The sequence below is a fragment of the Mytilus edulis genome, chromosome 1, assembly GCF_963676685.1.
Source record: "Mytilus edulis chromosome 1, xbMytEdul2.2, whole genome shotgun sequence".
NCBI classification, from domain to species: domain Eukaryota; kingdom Metazoa; phylum Mollusca; class Bivalvia; order Mytilida; family Mytilidae; genus Mytilus; species Mytilus edulis.
The window spans coordinates 46,560,673-46,582,871 of record NC_092344.1 but is presented as its reverse complement, the minus strand read 5'-3'; the positions used below and the strand labels follow the sequence as shown (position 1 = coordinate 46,582,871).

General features: G+C 31.3%; 1 protein-coding gene across 5 annotated transcripts; it reads right to left on the bottom strand.

Moving 5' to 3' along the window:
• Positions 1–4,636: 4,636 nt before the first annotated feature.
• On the bottom strand, positions 4,637–21,801 carry LOC139483431 (universal stress protein in QAH/OAS sulfhydrylase 3'region-like). 5 transcript variants are annotated; one of them, XM_071267453.1, is made up of 5 exons: positions 21,430–21,801; positions 13,552–13,632; positions 11,588–11,697; positions 10,203–10,226; positions 4,637–7,338 (listed from the first exon to the last, which is right to left on the bottom strand). In XM_071267453.1, the coding sequence occupies exons 1-5, from the start codon at positions 21,500–21,502 to the stop codon at positions 7,144–7,146; spliced, it is 483 nt and encodes a 160-aa protein (XP_071123554.1). In that variant the 5' UTR covers positions 21,503–21,801; the 3' UTR covers positions 4,637–7,143. The 5 variants fall into 5 exon arrangements, with proteins under 5 accessions (XP_071123554.1, XP_071123557.1, XP_071123570.1 ...); XM_071267456.1 differs by lacking the exon at positions 13,552–13,632 and adding an exon at positions 13,409–13,489 and having other exon boundaries at positions 21,430–21,601; XM_071267469.1 differs by having other exon boundaries at positions 13,409–13,632; positions 21,430–21,579.
• Between the last annotated feature and the right edge of the window lie 398 nt (positions 21,802–22,199).

Sequence of the window (22,199 nt, the reverse complement as noted above, 5' to 3'; positions counted from 1 at the left end):
AACTTAACATTAACCAATAATCTATTAAAATGAGGTCAAGCTTAGATGATACCTGCCAGACAGACATGTACACCTTACAACCACTCCATACACCAAATATAGTTGACCTATTGCTTATAGAACTTGAAAAAAAGTACAAACCAAAAAAAACATTGACCAATAAACCATGAAGATGAGGTCAAGGTCAGTTGAAACTTGTCAGACAAACATGTGATCATTAGTCATTCCATACACCAAATATAGTTGCTTATGATAATTGAAAAAAAGACCAAACCACAAAAAACATAACATCGACCAATGAACCATAAAATGAGGCCAATTAGGTTGATAACTGCCAGACAGACATTTACATCTTAAAATCATTCCATACACCAAATAAAGTTGATCTGTTGCTTAAAGTACATGTACTTTAAAAATAGACAAAACACATAAACTTAACATTAATATTTATTAAATCATGAAAATGAGGTCAAGGTCAGGTTAATTCTATCAGACTGACCTGTACCCATTACAGTCATTCCATACAACACATATAGTTGATCTACTGCTTACAATATTTGAAAAACAGACGTTATCAAGTAACTTTATTATTTTAAACTTTCTGGCAATCTTACGGCAAACATTGATGTTTCTGCAAACTTGCAGCAATGTTTGCCGGAAGTTTGCAGCTAGCGGCAAACATCTGCAAACACTATTTTCTGTGTTCCTGCAAACTTTTTGTTTGCCGCAAGCTTGCAGCAAGTCTGCTACACTTCAGTTTCATAAGGGTTGTACCCATTACAGTCATTCCATACAACACATATAGTTGATCTACTGCTTACAATATTTGAAAAACAGACGTTATCAAGTAACTTTAACCATAATCACTGATACATGAAAGTGAAGTGAACCCCGTCTTGACGTAATTTAAGACGTTGCAAGGAATCTATATACCATATATGGTTATCCTAATATTCATAAGTGAGAAATTTTCACGACAAAAACTAAAAAAAACAATTCAAGCAGAAGCTGAACCATGAAATTGAGGTCAGGGACATTGGTCACATGTCAGACGGAAACTATGAAGGTATCTGCATACATGATATAAGGCATCCAGGTCTTCTCCCTTTTGAAATAACCAGCTTTAAACAAATGGTGTATGCTGCTGTCATCACCAGAAAGTGAAACCTATGACTTGCATACTGCAACTTTGGTCGCAGACGAGACAATAATCAAGAAGATTAAATGTAAACACTGCTTACATCTATTCCAACTGGTTGTTGATAACTAGGCTGTAAAATTAGAAGTTAGATGCAAAAAAATCATTATTTACTTCTTCATATTCATTTAAAGGGAGTGTTACAAAAAAATATGATATTGAAATTTTCCTAAACCCCAGTAAAAAAAATCTTATTAATCAGCATAGTAGAATCTTATTTTTAGAACAAATGACTGAAGTTTTAGACCCTTGTAGATTTCGAAAAAGAGTAAGCTAATGCCGCTACAAGGCAGCATTCGCACCTGCAAAGTGGAAAGGGATTATATAAGTTGCAAAACTGTTTCCCAATCCACTATAAATAAAAGTTTAAAACTAAAAACTAAAACTACAGCATTCAATATTCAAACTCATTAGACCCAATAATATACTTCAGTTTACCTTGGGACCATCATTCCAAAATCAACAGATATAGGTTTTACAGAATGGGTATGTGCGGACAATGTGGGATTAGGTTTTGCTCATTGTTGAAGGCAGTACAGGTTGTTTTTTTGTTGTTGCTTAAATCCACTTGATTTGAACTTTGTTGGGTAGTTGTTTCATTGGCAATCATACTACATCTCCTTATATTATATTTTTCACCAAAACTTAAATGCACAAAATTGACCTCCGATTCAAAAGAAGATGACTAAAAACCAAATTTATCAGTCTTTTATTGATGATGTGGTATTGTTTTTCATGACTGGTGACCTGAAATTAATAAAGGTTTCTTCTTGGGAGTATGACTACACAACACCCAAAAGAGTACAAAATATTATTATTAGACAGAAAACTTTAAAGTTAAGCAAACACAAACCCTGTCAATAACCATGCTCCTGAAGAGAAAAATGGAGGAAATAAGGGACAACTGATTGAAACAATGAATCTTGAGAGATTTTGTAGGAAACTAAATGTGAGAATTGCTACTGACAATCAAACCAACAGCTAAATTATATTTTTTTTTTTACAAAAAAAACAAACCAACAAAAACCACCGAATTAAAGTTCTCCCGACTTCCTGAGGCACAGAAATAATATGGCCTGGTTTGACAAGTTTGCCAGCACTTAACAATTTCCTTACCCAGTGACAGTTGTGTAATAGTACAAAATAATAAGAAACTGTAAGGGACATTCAAAGAATAGCAAAGTCCCAATCTCTGGCGCAGAGATCACATATCTGTTCCTTTCAATACTGCGTAACACTACACTCAATATTAAGTGTAGTATTGCGGAGCATGTATGGAATGGATATGATCTCTGCGTCCATCTTTGATCTTAGAAGAAACAATTATTTGATGGACCAAAATATCTATTCTTCATACATGTACCAAACTTGCTAATTTTCAAGAGTCAAAAATAAAACATCCTTTCAGTACCGACCAAAATATCATACCGTCTTACTTTGATTTATCTATTCTTTTAAATATTTTGTAAGGTTTTTTGAACTAGTTAACCAGTGCTTCCTGTGAAATTGTCAACATATATTGGTGTAGCTTGTCCACAAGACTGATCAAGACTAGATGAGGCAAAAACAACATTCCATTTCTCTGAAAGGTAGATAACCCCTGCAACTCTATATACAAAATGTACATGGCAAGTGAATATAAAATTAATTTTTATAAACTGGAATTTGAGCAAAGCATTTGTCCTGTTTTTAGAAAAGTGCATACATTAACATTGGAGTTTAGTTCTTCAATTCTTCAATACCTCTCAAATAAGACTTGGCCTTGTTTGTCAAGTAGTCTATGAACTACTGTATCACTGGCCTATCAGCAATGAGGTTGTGAGCTCAAATCCAATCTTAATTGAGGATTGTCAGTTTTACAGGTCAGTGGTTCTCACTGTTCCCTCCAGCTTTCTCCACCAGTACAAACTGACCGCCACAAAATAAAAGTATACATTGTACTGCAGAAAAGGGAAAAAAAAAAGTCCTTCAAAAACCAGTTGTTGGCATGACACAGGTTATGTTCTTCTCATATATGTTATGATGGTATGATACTAAACCCCTAACGGGAAGGATTGTGCCTGATGTTCATATGATGAAATCATAATCTTTCAGTCAGTTTGATTGAAGTGTCAGTTAACTGCTAGTAGTCTGTTGTTATTTATGTATTATTGTCATTTTGTTTATTTTCTTTGGTTACATCTTCTGACATCAGACTCGGACTTCTCTTGAACTGAATTTTAATGTGCGTATTGTTATGCGTTTACTTTTCTACATTGGCTAGAGGTATAGGGGGAGGGTTGAGATCTCACAAACATGTTTAACCCCGCCGCATTTTTGCGCCTGTCCCAAGTCAGGAGTCTCTGGCCTTTGTTAGTCTTGTATTATTTTAATTTTAGTTTCTTGTGTACAATTTGGAAATTAGTATGGCGTTCATTATCACTGAACTAGTACTGTAAACAGGGAAATTTTCGCGGCAGTTTTATTTTCGCTATTTTCGCAGTAAGAATTAAAACGCGAAAATAAAACGCCCGCAAAAATATAAAGAAAACTCTTTTCATTACATGAAAACAATATATATATTCACTTTTGCAATTTGTGACTTTTATGTGACTGTGTATGTGTTTTTATAAGCTATCATGACAAACTTTTAATCTTTTTTAACATTAATAAACCGAATTCAAAAGATTTCTGATTGATTTTATCACTTGATTTAAGATAAAGATGTTCTCTTTCCAAAAATATTTGTATAGGTGACTAGGAAAATGCGAATTCAAAACAGCGCGAATTGAGATTGTGTTAGTAAATCGCGAAATAAAGACGACGCGAAATAAAGACGACGCGAAAATTTCCCGGTTTACAATATATATTTGTTTAGGGGCCAGCTGGAGGACGCCTCCTCTCGCTACATTGAAGACCTGTTTGTGACCTTCTGCTGTTGTTTTATTTTATGGTCGGGTTGTTGTCTCTTTGGCACATTCCCCATTTCCATTCTCAATTTTACTTAATAACTAAATGCTTTTCTTTGATTTTTAAAGATAACTTTAAAACAGACTAATAAGAGGACTAAGATGAAGTGACATATATAGAAATTATAGTATTACCACAAAGCAAAGCCAGGTTACCAATAGACAATGTAGCGAAGCCAGAATACCAAGAGACAATGTAGGGCAGCCAGGAATAATGTCCTCAGTTTGCATTCTAAGACTTTTTAAAGTTCTTCATTTTCATGTACCGGTATGCTGTTTAAGAAGACTTTCCCTTATTATTAAAAAGACTATTACTACATATTGAAGCTAGTAAATCTGTTTATCTCCCTTTTAACATGATGTCCAAAAGTAATAATTTGCAACTGTGTAAATTTTCATCAATATCCGTCCACCCCTGATTGGCTGATTGAAGTATAATGATAGTTTATTGTGTGACCTTTTCGTGGCAGTTTAGTAATGAACACTGACACATTGCCTAGATATTTATTATGAATTAGTGTTTCTACAAAATCTTTATTGTCTGTATATAAAGCTGAAGGAGTGAATGGTTTGAGATACCATACAATTATGTGAACAATTACAAGCAAAGAAATATAAAATGGTAAACACAAGACAGTTACATTTTCATAAGTAGAGTAAAAACAGATCTATCAATGGTGGCAAACATACATCAATTGTTAACTAGTAAGATAAAGGGTTCCTGAACAATTATTACTTGGATTAATTTATAAAGTATAATGACAAAAGTGTACATCCAATATTTTGTAAAAAAAGTTGTTTTTTTCTTATGTTGCCATTTTTCTTGATCAGTTTTTCAGATGTTCTATGATATCATTCAACACACATCTTTTTTTTTTTGCGTTTTCTGATAGTTTTACTTTCTGCTTATGAAAAGTGCAATGTTGTTTACAAATAAGTTTTCTAAAATGTACTACAAAACATGTATTCTTCTACAAATAAAAAATTGCACCAAAACCGATTATGTATTTTCTGAGCATTTGATGTTCTGAACAGTATGACATAAGAACAACTTCCTTAAAAAAAACATTCATTTTCACATAGTAACAAATGCACCGGTTATATTTTATTATTCTTTTGTGAGATTCTGTCTTTTTTTGAGAATTCTTATCCATCTTAATTTAATCTACAACTAGAACAATCAGTATACAAGGTAGTGGTGTTCGTTGATGTGTATATGAAAAGGAATGACTAATTCTAAAGAGCTTTGTCTACATGCTACAAGTCACAATTGAACACCATATCTTTTTAATTTACTTCAATGTTGATATTTTTGCATGCGCAAAAAATCCCACAGTATACATTAGGTCATTAAAGCATTTTTATGGAAATTGCCACATAATCCTCTTTCTAGAATGCACTAGCGACTGTACAGAACACATAGTCTATATTTCAAATAATTAAAAAATTTCATAAATTAACATCAATATAAAGGCTTGGCTTTTGTTCAGCTGTATAAAAAAGGTACATCGCAATAAAACGAGGTAGTATCTTTATCCATTATGACAGGGCCTCCCATTCTCATTTTATAAATCTTTTCTTGAGCAAAATCATATTTCACAACTTAGAAATGTGCATGATAGAATGTTAAATAGCAGTTATTTCCCTTTATCTAATCATTAAATTCTTAGTTTTACATTACCTAAAGTCATCAAATTTGAGTAAAAGCCTGATTACCTAAAAAACTAAGCATTTTAAGATAATCATAATATATTCATCTGGCTGTTTAATCTACAAGAAAATGTTCATACAGCCTTAAATTTCTTTGACATCATAGACCTAGATGTCATTGGGGAATCAATCATGTCTTCACATTCAGAAATTATCAAATATTCTTTAGCTCTTATTCTTTCAATATATAACTCTGGTTAGTATTGTTACAATATTATTTACACACTCATTTCAAGGGTCAGTTTTCAAAATATAGCTTGTTTTTGCATTTGTGGAAAATATGAATCTAAATCTACATCAAATTTCATCATCATAACTATCCTATAATAATCAAACTCTTTTATGTCATTTTAATTCAATCAATTTGATGAGTTTTTTGTTATTATCAATGAAGTTGTTAAATCACAGCTGATCTAGTGAGAAATATATACAACATATGAAGTTACACTCAATCAAATGATTATGTGACTAAGGGGAGATAATTTACATTAAAATAAAGAAAAAGGATAATGTGAATCAAAGTACAAAATTTGGCAGAGAATAAATAGTGAACATATTATAATTCAATATATAGTGGTCTTAAAAACCTTAGGAATGTTACATGTTATCGTTGCATGCAAAGTAAGAATAAAAGTGTATTAAAAAAGGTCACTATTTGAAGCTGGAATTAAAATTGCACTTCTGTAAAAAATCTATAAATTCAAAAATCAAAATCAAATCTGAGCTGGTACAAGATGCTTTGTACAATCACCTATGATCAATTCATAGAACACCTCAGTTTATTGATAACAATTTAAAACATTTGATATGCAATTATGTTACATATTTTAATTCCAGCTAACCATAATAGTTTGGCAAGACTACTTCTTGATCTATACTACATCTACTCAGAATAATTATTAATGTAAAAAATCTAATATTTAGTACCAATACATCTTCATTATTATTAACAAATACAAAATTTTACTGCAATCAAAACAAACAACTATTGCTTAAAATTTGACATGAACTGTAAAATACAATTACTCAACAAATTATTTATTTCACAAATAAGCTAAAGATATGACAAGTATTCTAACAAAATCTAAAATAATGCAAAATATCTTAATTTCAAAGTATTTTTACCTAAAGAATCTACTATTATGACCAAGAGCATTGATACCGCAAATACAACCATGAAAAAAAAGAGATTGAAGCACAAAAATAAACAATAAATTTACTAATAAAAATCCTGTTCAAGAGAACTATCTCAAGACATAAATTTCAAATCTTCTAAGTTCAAGTTCATCATTTCCTGACTACCACAACAGGGCATCTTGCGTGTTGAACAATGAAGTCGCTAACACTTCCCATAAAGGTACGACGGATCTTTCCCAATCCCCTGGTTCCACAGATGATAAGGTTAGCTTTGTGGGTTTCTGCAGCCTCAATGATAGCTTCTCCTGGTTTCTTACCAGTCAGTATAAAGGCTTCACCCTTAATCTGAAAGTATAAATATAAAGTTCAAAACCAATACAATAGGAATTATAAGAAAATGTATAACTTGTGCAATTATTCGGTCCCTGAAGTGAAAAATGTAAAGAAAAGATCAAAACTCTTCAATCTGTTCAAAATTGTGATACCTTCTGTCCTTCATACTTAAATGAGGAAGAGATAGATGTTTACTTAATTATACCATTGGCGGATCCAGGGGGAGGGTTCCTGGGGTTGGAACCCCCCTTTTTTTTGGAGGATCAATGCATTTGAATGGGGACATATAGTTGGAAACCCCCCCCCCCCTTTTTTTTAAATGGCTGGATCCGCCCTTGTATACAAATATCATTTTGATGTGACATTATATGTGTACCAAAATGACCATTTCCCATATATTTTTGTACACATTCAAAGAGCAAGTACGTTCAAAACTATATTTTCTACATGACGTAACATTAAAGTTTGATGTTCATGATAATAAATTAAGAATAATATGAAATAAAAAAAATTCACACAAAAATCATTTGATTTCATGTTTTCCCACATACTTAAAAAAAATAAAATTGAAATGTGCTTCCTAAACCAATATATATAAGTTTCTTTGATATTTAATGTAATGAAGACAATTATAGATGTTTTATAACTTATGTTTAATAATCACACATAACTTCACTACCAAAGAAGGTGTAGCTGTTAGTAAACTATTGTACAAGAAATGTAACAGCATCAGAAACAGCGATTAATTAAAATTTGGTAATAGTTTATTTTTTTTCTAGAGCAGAATTACTAGTAGTACATGTATTTCAACTGTGGAAACACACACTGATTTAGGTCCAATCATGTTAATGGTTTTAGTGTTGATTGTTTTTTTTTCGTCGTATCTTTAGTTCTGAGACCATTGACATTGGAAACAGAAATACTAAAATTAATCATGACATCAAAAAACATTTCTTTTTAAACATTTTCCTTGTATGATTCAAACTAAGTAACGTATAGTAGTGATAACACACTACAGTGTGCATACTAGCTTCAGGTCACAATGTCATAATGATTAATTAAATTGTTTGTTTGAGAAGGCATACATAAACAGGTCTCCACATTTAGTATTATAATATTAACTTATAAAACAATAAAATTCTTTTTTTTTTACGATCAAGTGCAGGTTATTTTTAATTCAGTATAAGTTCTTTAGCTTTTTGTTAGGCCTTCATCTGAAATTTTGTCTTTTAAAATATGTGAAGAAGCCTTTTAAAAAAGTTTTGCCTTAGAAGATGTGACACTTACCACCTACTACAAATCACACCTGACTATACTACAACCATTTGTATGCTATGGGAGGATGTAGGTTATAAAGCTTATTTGGTGATGTAAGCAAACATTTTCAAAGCAAAAAAGAAAATAGGTGTTATAATATTTAACATAATACCTAGAAAAAACAAGCTGTCTGCAGATCAGTTCTAAGATTCATTAAATCATACGAATAGCCATAGCCATGTAAATTTACATAAGCAGTGTCTGTTATGCCAAAGATGATAAAAAATCTAAAACCCTCATTAAATATTACTATACATGTCAATTTTACCCTAACATTTTGACTTATAACAGAAGACAATATCTTCAGTACAAACCACATTTTCTAAGTTAGATTATTCCAATACTGGTTTATATAAATTATTCTTTTATAGATAGTTTCTTGAAATTAAAAATTTTCTTCATACTTTTGATAATGTTATGTTATACCAAGGGGAGTACTGGAGCATCAGGGACTTCATTTGGAATCTGGTTTCATTTGAAATAGAGGCATCAAAGAAAGCTTTAAAGATCCAAGGATTAGTGTTACTGTATAGAAATATGGTCTTCCATGGACTTCGCAGTTAGTCGTTAATGTAAAACCCTTGCTTAACAATGTCGTTAAGCTGTGTGGGACTGTGGGACCTATATTTTCACCACTTATGGTTCAAATGTGTACTTTAAACTGATGCCTTGTGTGAAAAGAAGGTAATTGCGATAACTCTTTTAAAAATCCTGAGAGGGCCTGATGCCAGGCAAATTTCTGCCACTCCCCAAACATTCTCTCATTTCCAAGTGATAGATTAAAATCCAGCCTTATGTCCAAGTCAACCAACTTAACATAACCTACCTATTTCATTAACTGTTAACTTTTTCGTCCTCAATATATATGAAATATTTGCCACTGAACATTAAGAAAATACCAATCAATCAATATTTCAACTTTACACTGAATTTTTCACGTTTTGGTTCCATATGGTGCTAAAATACTAGATATGTCAAGATGATAATAACCTGCCTACAACCAAATCTCTATATTTTCTAAGTTTAAGGGCCATGCTTTTTGTCACACATACATAAGCCAGCATAGTTAGAACGGTCTCCAACTTATCAATTTACAACTCACTACCAATACCAGTTCTATATCTAAACATGGCTAAGAAAGTTTGCAATGCAATCATAGCAAAACAGTCTGGCCAAGGGCAATTTTCAGTATATTTGATATGTCCAGGAGCCATTTTCTGTCAAAAGTAAGCCAATCAAAACGTAATGCATATATTTGTTTTGTATCTCATAATATTCAGCAGTTTTATTGCAAGCATTTCTCAATAGTATTGATTACATTTTATATCAGAAGGACAGGTAAAACAATTATCATGCTTCCCTTTATCACCTTGCTCAGTCACTCCATAATTCTCATTATGACTCGAAGCTGATATTTTATATCTATATGCAGAAAACCTGATAATCTATACACATCACACCTTTTACTTGCAGGGGCATACACAGTACTGACCTAATTTTCAAAAGAAACTGACATGCATGGCAATATTGTTTAAAATAAGAAGACTAAAATATTTTACCTTAAATGCCTGATCATTTGGTCCCTATTAACAATGCAAAAAGTGCAATACCAAATACATTATTTGTATGTAATAAAAACTTGTCATAAATATCACAGTTGAAGATTCATATTTTGGAAGTCAAGGTTTTATCAGTCACTATCAAACTTTAAAAGATAAATTTGTCACTTCCTAAATAAGGATTATGACCCCTTCTGTAGCCAAGTGAATTACGAAATTTTGAAACTGCAATAGTATCAAAAGAGCAAAGATAATTAATAATAGAGACAGGCCATTTTAAAAATATACCAAGGGAAAACTTCATGCAAAGCTTTATTTTTTATTGTTTAATTGCATTTAATATATAAAGGAGATTTTGTGGCAAATAAAACAAGATTTTTGTAGAAAATCCACAGAAATTTTAGTTATAATATTTTAAACATAGATCACTCACTTGTTTTTCTATGATTTGCTAGTGTTTATTTTTTACAAAAAGTCCTTAACAACCTTTAAATTAAAAAAAACCTTGTGCTGAGTCACTAAAGTTGAACGCAAACTAGAAGGTATACTTGAATTGGTCCATATATATATTTGCAATAATCCTCAATTTATCAAGCACAGAATTGTCAAATATGGGAGTAAAAGGGGAAAACAAAAATCTTGGATTTATTTGCCACAAAATCCAATTTTGCTATAAAATGCAACAAAACAATAAAAAATAAAGCTTTGCAGGGTGTTTCCCCTTGGTATATGTACAAAATGGTCTATCTCTACTATTCATTATCTTTGCTGTTTTGATACTACTGTAGTTTGAAAATTTCGTAATTCACATAGCTACAGACGAGGTCATAAACCTTAAGATTATAGATTGATAAATCTATCAGCCATCTAACATAACTGACATTGTAACAAGATAGAAATTGTTAACAATCAAATTACATTACTTTTTTAATAAAGATAAATCATAAGAAGAAACCAGTAACCAATGCTACAAAACTTAAGTTAAATATTCATGATGGAACCACTTTCAAACTCCATTCTTTCAAATAGGGTCATGATATTCAACAAGGTTGTGGATTTTAGTGAGACCTTTTTATCAATAAGATCCAAGTTAACTGGTTAATATTAAATTGAACACACAAAACATTTTAAAACACTATGATTTCCTTGATTTTTAATAATCACAACAGACTGATTATGACTTCCAGAGACTCCAATTATAGTTAAAATGTATGTGTTTAATACAACCAGCCATTTGCAAGGTCACACAAAGTGAACTTACAATTATACAACATGATGTGGGAGTAACATTTTTTCGATTGAACCAGTAACAACTAGTGAAGAATAACTGTCAATGAATTCTTGATTAATATAAGTGATAAGCACATGCTATAAAACAATGTTACCTTTCCTCTCAATTTATCTACAAATTTACTCTTCAGGTTATCCACCTCATTCTGTTGTTTCTTCACCTGTTCGGTTATTTGAGCAATTTGTTTCTCATCATAATTTATTCCTAAAAGAAAATAGGAAATAAAATGTTTAAAAGTATGATGTAAGAAATCTGCAATTTGTGAGAAGTAGACAAACCTTGTCTGTGTATTTCAAGTAACACTTGATCTCCCCATTTTCCACTTACTGTTTGAAATGTATGTCTTCTTGTGTATTGTGACTATTGTCTTATTATGCTTATTGCTACAGTGTTGAAAATATCAAAAATACACAAGTAGGTACATGTAGAGGAAAGTTAGTGTTAAAGATATATAGTCTGTTTGTCATTTTCAAAAACCACTTACAGTTTATTTTTAATTGCCTTCTGTGTTTTATTTTTCTATTCAGTATATATACATTATTTTCAGATATTTGCTGGTTCATTTTAATAATCATTAACAAAGTCTATATGTTAGTATTATTATACTTCACAAAATGTACTGTGGATTCATATTGTTTTATGGGTACCAATTTTTTGTGGTTTGAGAAAAGATTGTGTTATCATTGATAATTAAATTGGTGCTTTTGACAAATTTGGCATGTCTTTAAAAAGTTCTTCTTTGTTGAACATTTAATTTTTTTTTAAACTATATCCACGAATCCATGAAATAATGAATCCACAGTTAGTAATATTTTTGAAGTGGAATAAACAGCTGAATTCAGATGACTTGGCTCTAGTTTCACCCATGCTCCACCTGAGCAAATATGGTAACATTAATAAAACAGTTCTAGACAAAATCAGAAGAAAGAATTGACCACCTGCAATAGAATCAATTATACATGTATGGTAACTGTAGGTTAGTCTAGTCTGAAATCAACAAATAAGTCAAGAGTATAATCAAGGTATATGTCACATGCTGTATACAAAAAAAATTCTAAATACTAAATAAATATAAATTCCTATATATATCATGCATGATATTAAAAAACTTCAATAATAAAAGTAATCAAATACATTTTTTTTGTCAAAGGAATTGCATACAAAATGCTACCCTATGGATATTTTAAGGAAAAGTTGTTGTCCTATTCAAATCAAGTAAAAGAATAGCTTGGTTCATACCATCCAACAAACTGATTAAACAACACAGACCTGAGTCTGGACTATACATTTATCAACAAATCACGCTAAAAAATATATTTCCAATAAAAAAAATTTATCAAGAGCAATAGCCGATAAGCTTTTGATGCTCTGACAGCTCTTTCTAATTCATTCTTTAAAGACACTATTACTGTTAAAAGAAAGGACAGCTTATTCTAATTGCATGGTTAATGAGGGAGGATAGGACCTTTATCTGGACTACAGGATCGGGTGTTTTTAAGCTCAGGATTTCGGGATTGACTTTTTCGAGATCCAGGAATTATATTTTTTCGACTTTCGGGATGTCGGACTTTAATTTTTTTATGTTTGGGACCTCAGGATTTCATGTTTTTAAGCCCAGGATTTCAGGATCAGGACCCCTCCTATTACCCCTCATTAATTTAAATTCACAATACTGGTACATGTATTTTTCTGTTTTTAGGATTGGGAGACATGACTGTTAATAAAACTGATTATATTTACTATCAGAAGGAAAATGTATACACTTTAAATTTGTTATTTGTCTGGGTATAGGTGCAATTGTTAATGCATACTACAAGACTGTGTCCAACTAAAGAAAATAAAATATTAATGACTAGAACACCACAAACACACATCTCTAAGGAAAACAGAAGATGACAACACAGTGTTTTCTTACCAACAGAAAGGTCTAAATGAAATTCAGCACAGTTTACGACCTTTACATCATCAGAGTCTCTCGCCATGTTTGACAGGTACCCTGAAAATCAGAACAACAACTATTACATCAAATCTTTATTTTATATATAGTTATTTTCTTACCAACGGACATTCCTAAATGAAATTCAGCGCAGTGGACGACCTTCACACTGTCAGAATCTCTTGCCAAGTTATTCAGGTACCCTAAAATTTAAAAAAGATAGTAATTATTGGAAATTGTTAGTCAGCAATTTCAACAATTTTCATTGTACAAAAAAAGATAGAACAATATGTCAATATCTAAATTTAAAATTTTTAGTATAAAATCTACTCAATATTAGAATTATTTTATACAGAATAAGACTCTTTAAACCAGAGTGCAGTTTACTTTATACACACAATTAGTAAATAATGAATATCAGTTTGTTTTTATTTCTTTCTCACAATTTTTAATTAAATGGATGTTAGTAATTGCAATGTCAAAAAGCAAGGACTGGACAGGGAAGGGTTGGTCTCTTCCTTTATGAAGGTCAACATTGATGTTTGACTGGAACAAGTCACTTTTTAAAGTCAATAACAATGGGTTGCAATTTCAAGATATCTTGTCAACATTTGAATGGCAGCAGGGGTGGGGTTTGAAATCCCAGCTGCATGTCTGTACCAGACATCCTATCTTGAAATCCCTGGGGCCCAGTATCACTGGATTTTAGGTTTATATTTCATAGTGATATTAAAAGTTTGAGAACTGTTAAGATGCAGTCTTCATGATGAACTGTTAAATCTACAGGCCCACAGTTCAAATTTTGAAAATTTTTAGTTAGATTCTGTTGGCCTGTAGAATGATTTTTACAGGCCCGAGAGCAATTTTACAAGCCTGGGCTGCCTGGGCTGTCATTCAGCGTGAAGACTGAAGATGATAGGAAAAAATCTTCTTGTAGTTGTACTGTTTTCAGATATAAGAAACTGCTATGTCAGGCTTTATATTCCATACTGACAAGAGTTGATGTTCTCTCCTCAAAATTGTTTATGGCATCTAGTGTCAAAATTATCCTAGCAAGTAGTACATAAATGTAGAACAAAAACAATTTTCCCTGATTGTGACAGTCAACTAAAAAACTAAATAGCATCTCTTTCTCATAAGTAGGTCAATGGTCTAACTTTATAATAAATCAGAAATAGAAATTCTGAGTTGTCTAGGTCATTGGCATGACCCACGTGTTTTTCAGGTACATTTATCTAACCATTTAATCAACATCTTAATATAACTAATATTTAATATTTCTTGGCATAGGACATGTTAACATATATATGTATGCACATGTAATACATTTGGACAGGTATAATAAAGAACATATTAAGTGAAATGTTGTAGTGATTTTTCCCTTATTCATGTATTTGAATCTGACTTTGCTGTCAATGACAAAGAGGACAGTAGAAAACATCCCCAATGACATTAAGGTCACCTTGAACTTGATCACCTGTAGGACTGGAGTGTAATGAATAAGCTATAGTAACAGGTAAAATTTTCACACAGGTAGAAATACATTCTTCCATCCCCTTTTCATTCATACATGTATTTAATTTAATTAAACAGGATGACATTTAAATATCCATCTTGTATCTAGATAAACCTTTAACCAAAAATTTGTAAAATGTGCCTATTTCTGATGGCAGTCATTTGTTTACCTGCATTTTAAACTCTAGGTAAATAAATTGGTTTCTTGGCCAGTTACCTACAAATCTACATATAATTTATCAAAATAAAACTTATAGTAAGATATGTACTGTAAGATAAATGTAACACACTAGAGAGATGACATTTCCTACCGGATCATATATCAATTGTACATTTTTTTATGGCAGGGTGTAAAATATTATTAATGTGTTAAAAGATGCCTTCCTGAAATAAACCAAATGTTACATGTACACTGAAATATATCTCATGTCTTATATTGTTATATATGCTCCTTGAAAGTCATTTTAGTAAAAAATAAACATCTTTTTTATCCTAGGTAAAAATGAACACAACGTTCATTCAAAATAACTTTTATAAGAATATATAAGTATCTTTAAACACAGGTTTCTGTTGGATAGTTTTCTAATTGGTGTGCATACCCCTTATCCTTATTTTCAGAAGCAGATTGATGGAAAGGTCGACTCAGGCAGTCCTCCCCCTTAACCCATTAACCCCCAATGACGTCATGGCGACAACCATTCTTTGATGGCCCGTATGACCCTCCATTCCTTTTTAAAACTGCCCCACCTGAACTGTCATGATAGCAGGGACTTCAACCAAGCAGTTCATGGTCCATAAACTCTTCTCAGACGTCTGTTTCAGTCTGCACCGTTAGCCACTAGTCCGATGCCCCAGACTAGTAAATATTAATTCGGACTGGTGAAAATTCTCAAAATTTTCTATAGTCATATAGGGACAAGTTTTGATATTTAGTGTCCGGACTAGTAAATGAAAAAGTTTTTGGTGCAGACTGCTGTTTATGAAAATATGGCATGTTGAAAGCCGTTTAAGAGTTCAAAATCGGAAAAACGTGAAAAGTAGCCAAAATCAGGTGGGGGTGGGCATCTTTTGATGGCCACTACTTAACTGGTAGTCATTGTAGGTATAAACTATTATCATAAATGCATGCATAGGTGGTATAGGAACACAAAGAGGTATACTATGGCCAATAGGAATCTAGTCTGTAAAATCTAGGTAAAAAATCCGTAAAAATGGACATTTAGGCAGACCTGACTTGACGATAATAATTTGCCAGCAAGACACTTAAGTCCCATATACTCCCAGTTAGCATGCATGGACTGCTGTAACTATAGGGTAATACTTGAATGACAAAGAAACACAGTCTGGTTAATGTTCACCTCTCAAGGTCGTTTTAAAATCGGAAAATAGACGGAAAATGACCATTTTTCAGTGGGGGTGGGTTCAAACCCACGAGAAAATCAAAATGTTTGCATTGTCTATATATCTATGTATGCATGTTTGTCTTGTGTGTTCAATAGTTTTCCACCAAAAAATATATGCTAAAACAAACAATTTTGGATATTGTTTAAGAAAAATTAAATCTTCTAATTATCAATTTAACTCTGAGTCATTTTTTTAACTTTTAAATCTAGTTTAAAGTTTTTAAAGTTAAAAATCATAATACACGAAGACTTGGCATATACAATTGCATGTCCTTCATTTATTTTAATGCAAAATTCATACGTCTTTGTTCCTTAGGCTGAACAAACTTTCTCCTTTAACAATTTATTCTCTTATATAAAAGTATTATTGAATTGAACCCTATTTTATTCTCTGAAGTTTGTCAACATCCCTGAATATTTATATTTAAATATCTATGAGAAATTATTCATTTTACAAACATAACGATTGAAGAGGCACCAAAAGGGACATGACCAATAAAGAAAAGTGGCAAATGAGTAATCATACATGTATGTGTATATGTTTTAACAAAATCGGGTTACACGCAATCATGTATATACATATATGATATATCTACAATCATAGGTTTGATCGTTGTTTTCAATTCAGACTTGCATAAATCTTTATTTACAGATTATATACATAATCTACTCCACACTGGCTAAGTCAGGTTTCATGATGATATATTTATATTTATATTTACAGGTCTTGATATACTTTTTATTAGGCAATGTGCTGCTTAATTTGCAACACCAGTTTGATAATGGATATCTGCATTACTGCTTCATTAACTACCTGTGATATAAGTCTACTACTGATCATCAATTATTATGCACCAGGAGCAATTCAGCACAACCCATCAATCTAGACAATGTGTTTTGATATTTTCTTGTCAAACGTAGGATATGTTCAAATTTCAATTTTTATTGTTTATACAATCAACATGTATAATATCAATATATATATATGAAATATATGATAATTTATAACAATAAAATGCATGTATATGAGATCACTTTAAAAATATATATATTTTTACATAGTTCACCAATTCTCATGTAGTTTTTAGTTCCGAAAGGCATTTCCCTTACCAAATCTGAATTACTATTGCTCGAACGAGCTCACAGATTCGTATGTAAAGTGGTACAAGGATTACCTAAAAGGTCCAGATCAGACAAGTGTACCAGCCTTCTTGGATGGCTCTGCATTGAGTGTTATATTGACAAATGCAAACTTTTATTTTTCGGCAGATTATGTAGACTGAACTCAACTCACCTACCAAAGCAGATCATGATGGCCAGACTGCTAGAGTTTAAATACACATGTGTGGACAATCAGCTTGGTTTCATTCCTGATATGTATAGACTATTTATTAAGTACAATCTCTTGCAATATGTTGTAAATTTTATTGAACTTGGGTCTTTTCCTTCAAAAATTGTCTGGAACAATGTAGTGTCGCAAAACATTCACAAGACTGAACAATTGAAGTGGCTAGAAAGGATTTCAAACGACAGCGAGTTTAACTTTTTCAAACTTATCCATCCAGTCATTAAGTTACATAAATCATGGATAATTGCGAAGAGATATCCAGATTTAAGAGTAGCTTCAAAGTACATAATCGACTTGTGCGCTATTGTTCGTATTGAAGCTGAACAACTCCTATGTGAAAAATGCGGGAAACTGTTTTCAAACGTTTTAGAACATATACTATGCTCATGTGATTTTGTTCTTGATTACAGAAATGAAATGTGGAGAGACATTATAAACATACATGTAAACCCAATCCAGTTTAGTGTCTATATGGACAGCCTATCGTCTCTAGAATTCACAGCCACTCTTCTATCCTGTGACACTATATACGAGCTTGATGACGACGAGAGTATTGTATTCTCAAAACTTTGTGTCCAGCATGTCTACAGCACATGTAAACATTTTTATCGATAAACTGCTGATCATGAGTGACAATCAAAATTGCTTAAATATGTGCCTTTGATACTTTGAACTGTCTAAATAATATTATATGTTTTTTTGTGTTTTGTTCTAATATGTACATTTGTATGTATGTTGTGATATAATCTCTGTATAAGAGGAAACAAAGTCAATAATAATAAAAATAATAATTAGTTTATTGATGTTTTAATGCATGACATGTGCAAAGTCTGAAACAATGACTTTGAACTTTTAATTTAGCTAAATAGATTAGATTATTCTAGGAAAAGGAAATTCAGCATCAATGAATTCAATATTGCCTCATAGTACACTTGTATATTATATATACAAAAACCTTACAAGATCACCTATTAAAATTTCTTATTTTCAGGTCACTAAAGAACCTGTTTTTATTAGTTTCCATTAATATTTTTTTCAGTTTTTACTCATAAGATCCTTACTAATGATTTTGTCCAGTGATATATCAGGTCATACAGATAGACCTAAGGAATATTTATGGATTTAAGTATTTGCTTTGCTACACTGAAAATGTACATATAGTGTAACTTTATTTTAATGTAAAAATCACTTTTTCTGACTAGATTTTACTAGCCACTTAAAGTAAACAAGAAATATCTTTCATATTCTAATCTCTGTTGAAGGACAATTTTACATAAATTTTCTGAATACTTCCCTGTCATATCAAAGTGTTTATTCTTTTTAAATTTATAACAAGTTTCATTGAACTTAATTTCTTCTTTTCAGGTAGATTTACTGTAGCAATGTTATTGATTTTCATAACAGTTTAACCATCATAACACAGTTGCATATAAAGGCCAGAGGGATTTTGGTTTAATATATCATTGTAGCACTGTTGAATAAGGCCAGTAGGACAGAGTAACCTTTTGACCAGCTATATGTATTGGGCTATCAGCTCTAATGACCCAGATCCTCAATTAAACTGTCATTCTAGGATGTAAATGAATACACTATATTTTAGGTGCATGTAAATAGATATATACATGTAAACACTAATAAATAACTTTTAATAGCCCTTCAGTACAAATACATTAGCAAATACTGCACCAGGTGTAGTTTTAATGATTTTTACTCCCTGTAAGTTGTCCTGGTACAGTGATGATAATATTCAAAATAATATATATATTGAAACAAAAGCTACAGTGTACGAAAAAGATGCATGTACATTTGTACCAGCTTTTGCTCATTTTGCAGTCTGAGAATTTAATATCAGCAAGGTCACTTTCATTGATTGTACTTTGTTTTACATTAAGAATGACATTTATTCAGATTAACAGGATTTTTTGTACCTGTAGTTTGTCATATTGTTGACATGGCAAAAATAAACTCAGTCATTTGGTACTTAAAATCTGACAGAGACGCATCTCTTTGAAAAACTTGTCTTGAAATATTTTGAGATAAAATGTGGAAGTTATATTGTCTTAACACCCATAAGGATAATTTTGGCCATAAACAACTGCAAAATTAAAGAATTTCTTATAATGCAAAACAAATCTAAAACAGTGGCATTTTCTTACATGTACTTTAGTAGTTCCTAAACATTAGGGTTGGGTTATGGTTTGTTCTACATTTGAGTAGGGTCTTGTGTTAAGGTTAGGTAAGGGTTAATCAAATATGGATTGGGACTACTTGGAAAAGAAGGTTAAAATGGCCATGTAAGAATCTGAATTTAACATTTATTTCCTGTTAATTATTTTCCAATAAAATTACAAACAACTATAAAGATTTTTAGTTTTTCAAGTAACTTCTTATTAACAGTTTCTGGCCAATAATACTATTCAACTCTGAATATTTTGAAGTATACATTCTATTATAAATCAATTTAATGAATACCTGTAGTATTGATTAGTATTTGTTATGTTTGGTATCTTGAGAATTTAAATGAACCAATTTTAATAACCTATTTATAAACAGTGAAAGGTCAAGGTCACAGCTTTAGTATCTGCTTTTTATCCAAATGCGCAGAATGATTCAGATTGATCTTAGATTAGATGATAATCTACTTCAAAATGTATAATTAGAGAATAATTGATATACTGTATCAAGGTATAAAGGTGAGATTCCTAATTGTGAAGTGTGTAGAATTTCATACTATATTTTAATTAATATAAGACAGTAAGATACTTACAAATGTATCTATAAGGTAATACATGTACATCTTTTAAGCCAAATACAGACATATATACATGTATATCAAAAGTGTCCAGTGGTTTTAAACCTGTTACTAATTTACTCTGCTCTAACTGCTTTATTTGAAAACATTTTGAAATTAATAAATAGTTTAGTACTGCCTTCTGTTGGGAGGCAAATGACACCCTCCTTTCCCCTAGTTCTATCTTTTGTTCTAAGGCATTCTTACAATGTGTCACAGCAAAAAGTTGAAAAGTTAAAAAACGATTTTAAAGTACATTGAGCTTTCCTAATGGAATGAGTATACCTAGTTGTCCTCAAATCAAAATCTTTATTTAAAATAGGTGCATACATGTTACTTTACAAACATAAGGTAAGCTTTTAAAACTGACATGACCTTTCTGTCAATACAATTCACTTACATTGTACCTAGACATGTATTAATTTATTTATTGAACAGTGTACTGTACATGTATTTTGTAAAAATATCCTGACTCATCAAACTTGGTCTTTTTCAATTTCAACCTGACCAGTGTCATCAGAGGCATATAAATAAATTTAGTATAGCCTGTCATTAACATTTATCTGACTGTAAATCAAAATTCGAATGTAAGTGATTTTAACAGATACAAATTTACAATTCTCATGTATTAAGAGACAATTAATTGTACTGCCTGATTGAGCGGTACAACACTTCACTTCTCATAGATCTACGGACCATAGTACGGTACGGTACCTTTCAGTAATTATGAACTTGGGTATTTGTGATATATTATATAAACTAATCTCCCACAAATTGTTCCACTTTATGTCTGGCTCCGACTTCAGGTATCCACTCAATCATCGTTCTCTTCGGCGGGTATCCTCTCGAGAAACGCTACAAACTGAAGTGGTGGTTATTACAAAATGTCAAACACGTTGTATGGTTTGTAGTATTTTACAAGAAAAGTAATGGAATAACTTACATTCAAAGGCTTCATCTGCTTGAGCACTAGCATCAACTGCTATCATAACTACTCTTGATTCACTTTCTGCCATTTTTTGTTGGAGTAAAGTTGAAATATTTTGGATAAAAACTAATGGAGGTCACAACCCTATTCTAATAAGGCGCGTATAATCTATGAATGAAGTACGGGCGGATATAAATGTGACATCCGGAAACGGTAATATTGTGTGACGTATTGTATATAAATATGTCTCTATTATTATTCGGTCTTATAAAATTATATTTCTGTTCAAAAATCAAGAAAAAGAAAGCCAATGTCGTTGTGAGAAAACAAACTCATCATATATACTAAGATTAATATTTTTAAGCCTGACGCCCCCTTTTTTTTTAGAGGAAATTCTAAAATCAAAAAAAGTTGAAGCGCATTGAACATGTTGAAGAGTTAACTTAGACTCAAAATTTCGAAAGATTTTGTCAAATTGAACCGAAGTGTTCCTGGTGTCGAAAATCCTTGATCCTTAATCAACATAACCGGCAAAGTTTGGTAAAAGCAAGGATTTGTCTAGTAAGTAATATAATACAAATCTTTGGTAACAGTTAATAATTAACATTTACAGATATAGGCCTAATGCTATACGTGAAATATGATATATAATCAAAATATTTTTAAATACCAAGTAATTTTGATCTAAAACAAATCCATGTTTGATTTATTTCAGGTTATTAAACTTAAAATGGGAAACGTTCCTTTTATGAAAATTTTGAAATAATTATAATCCGCACTAATTT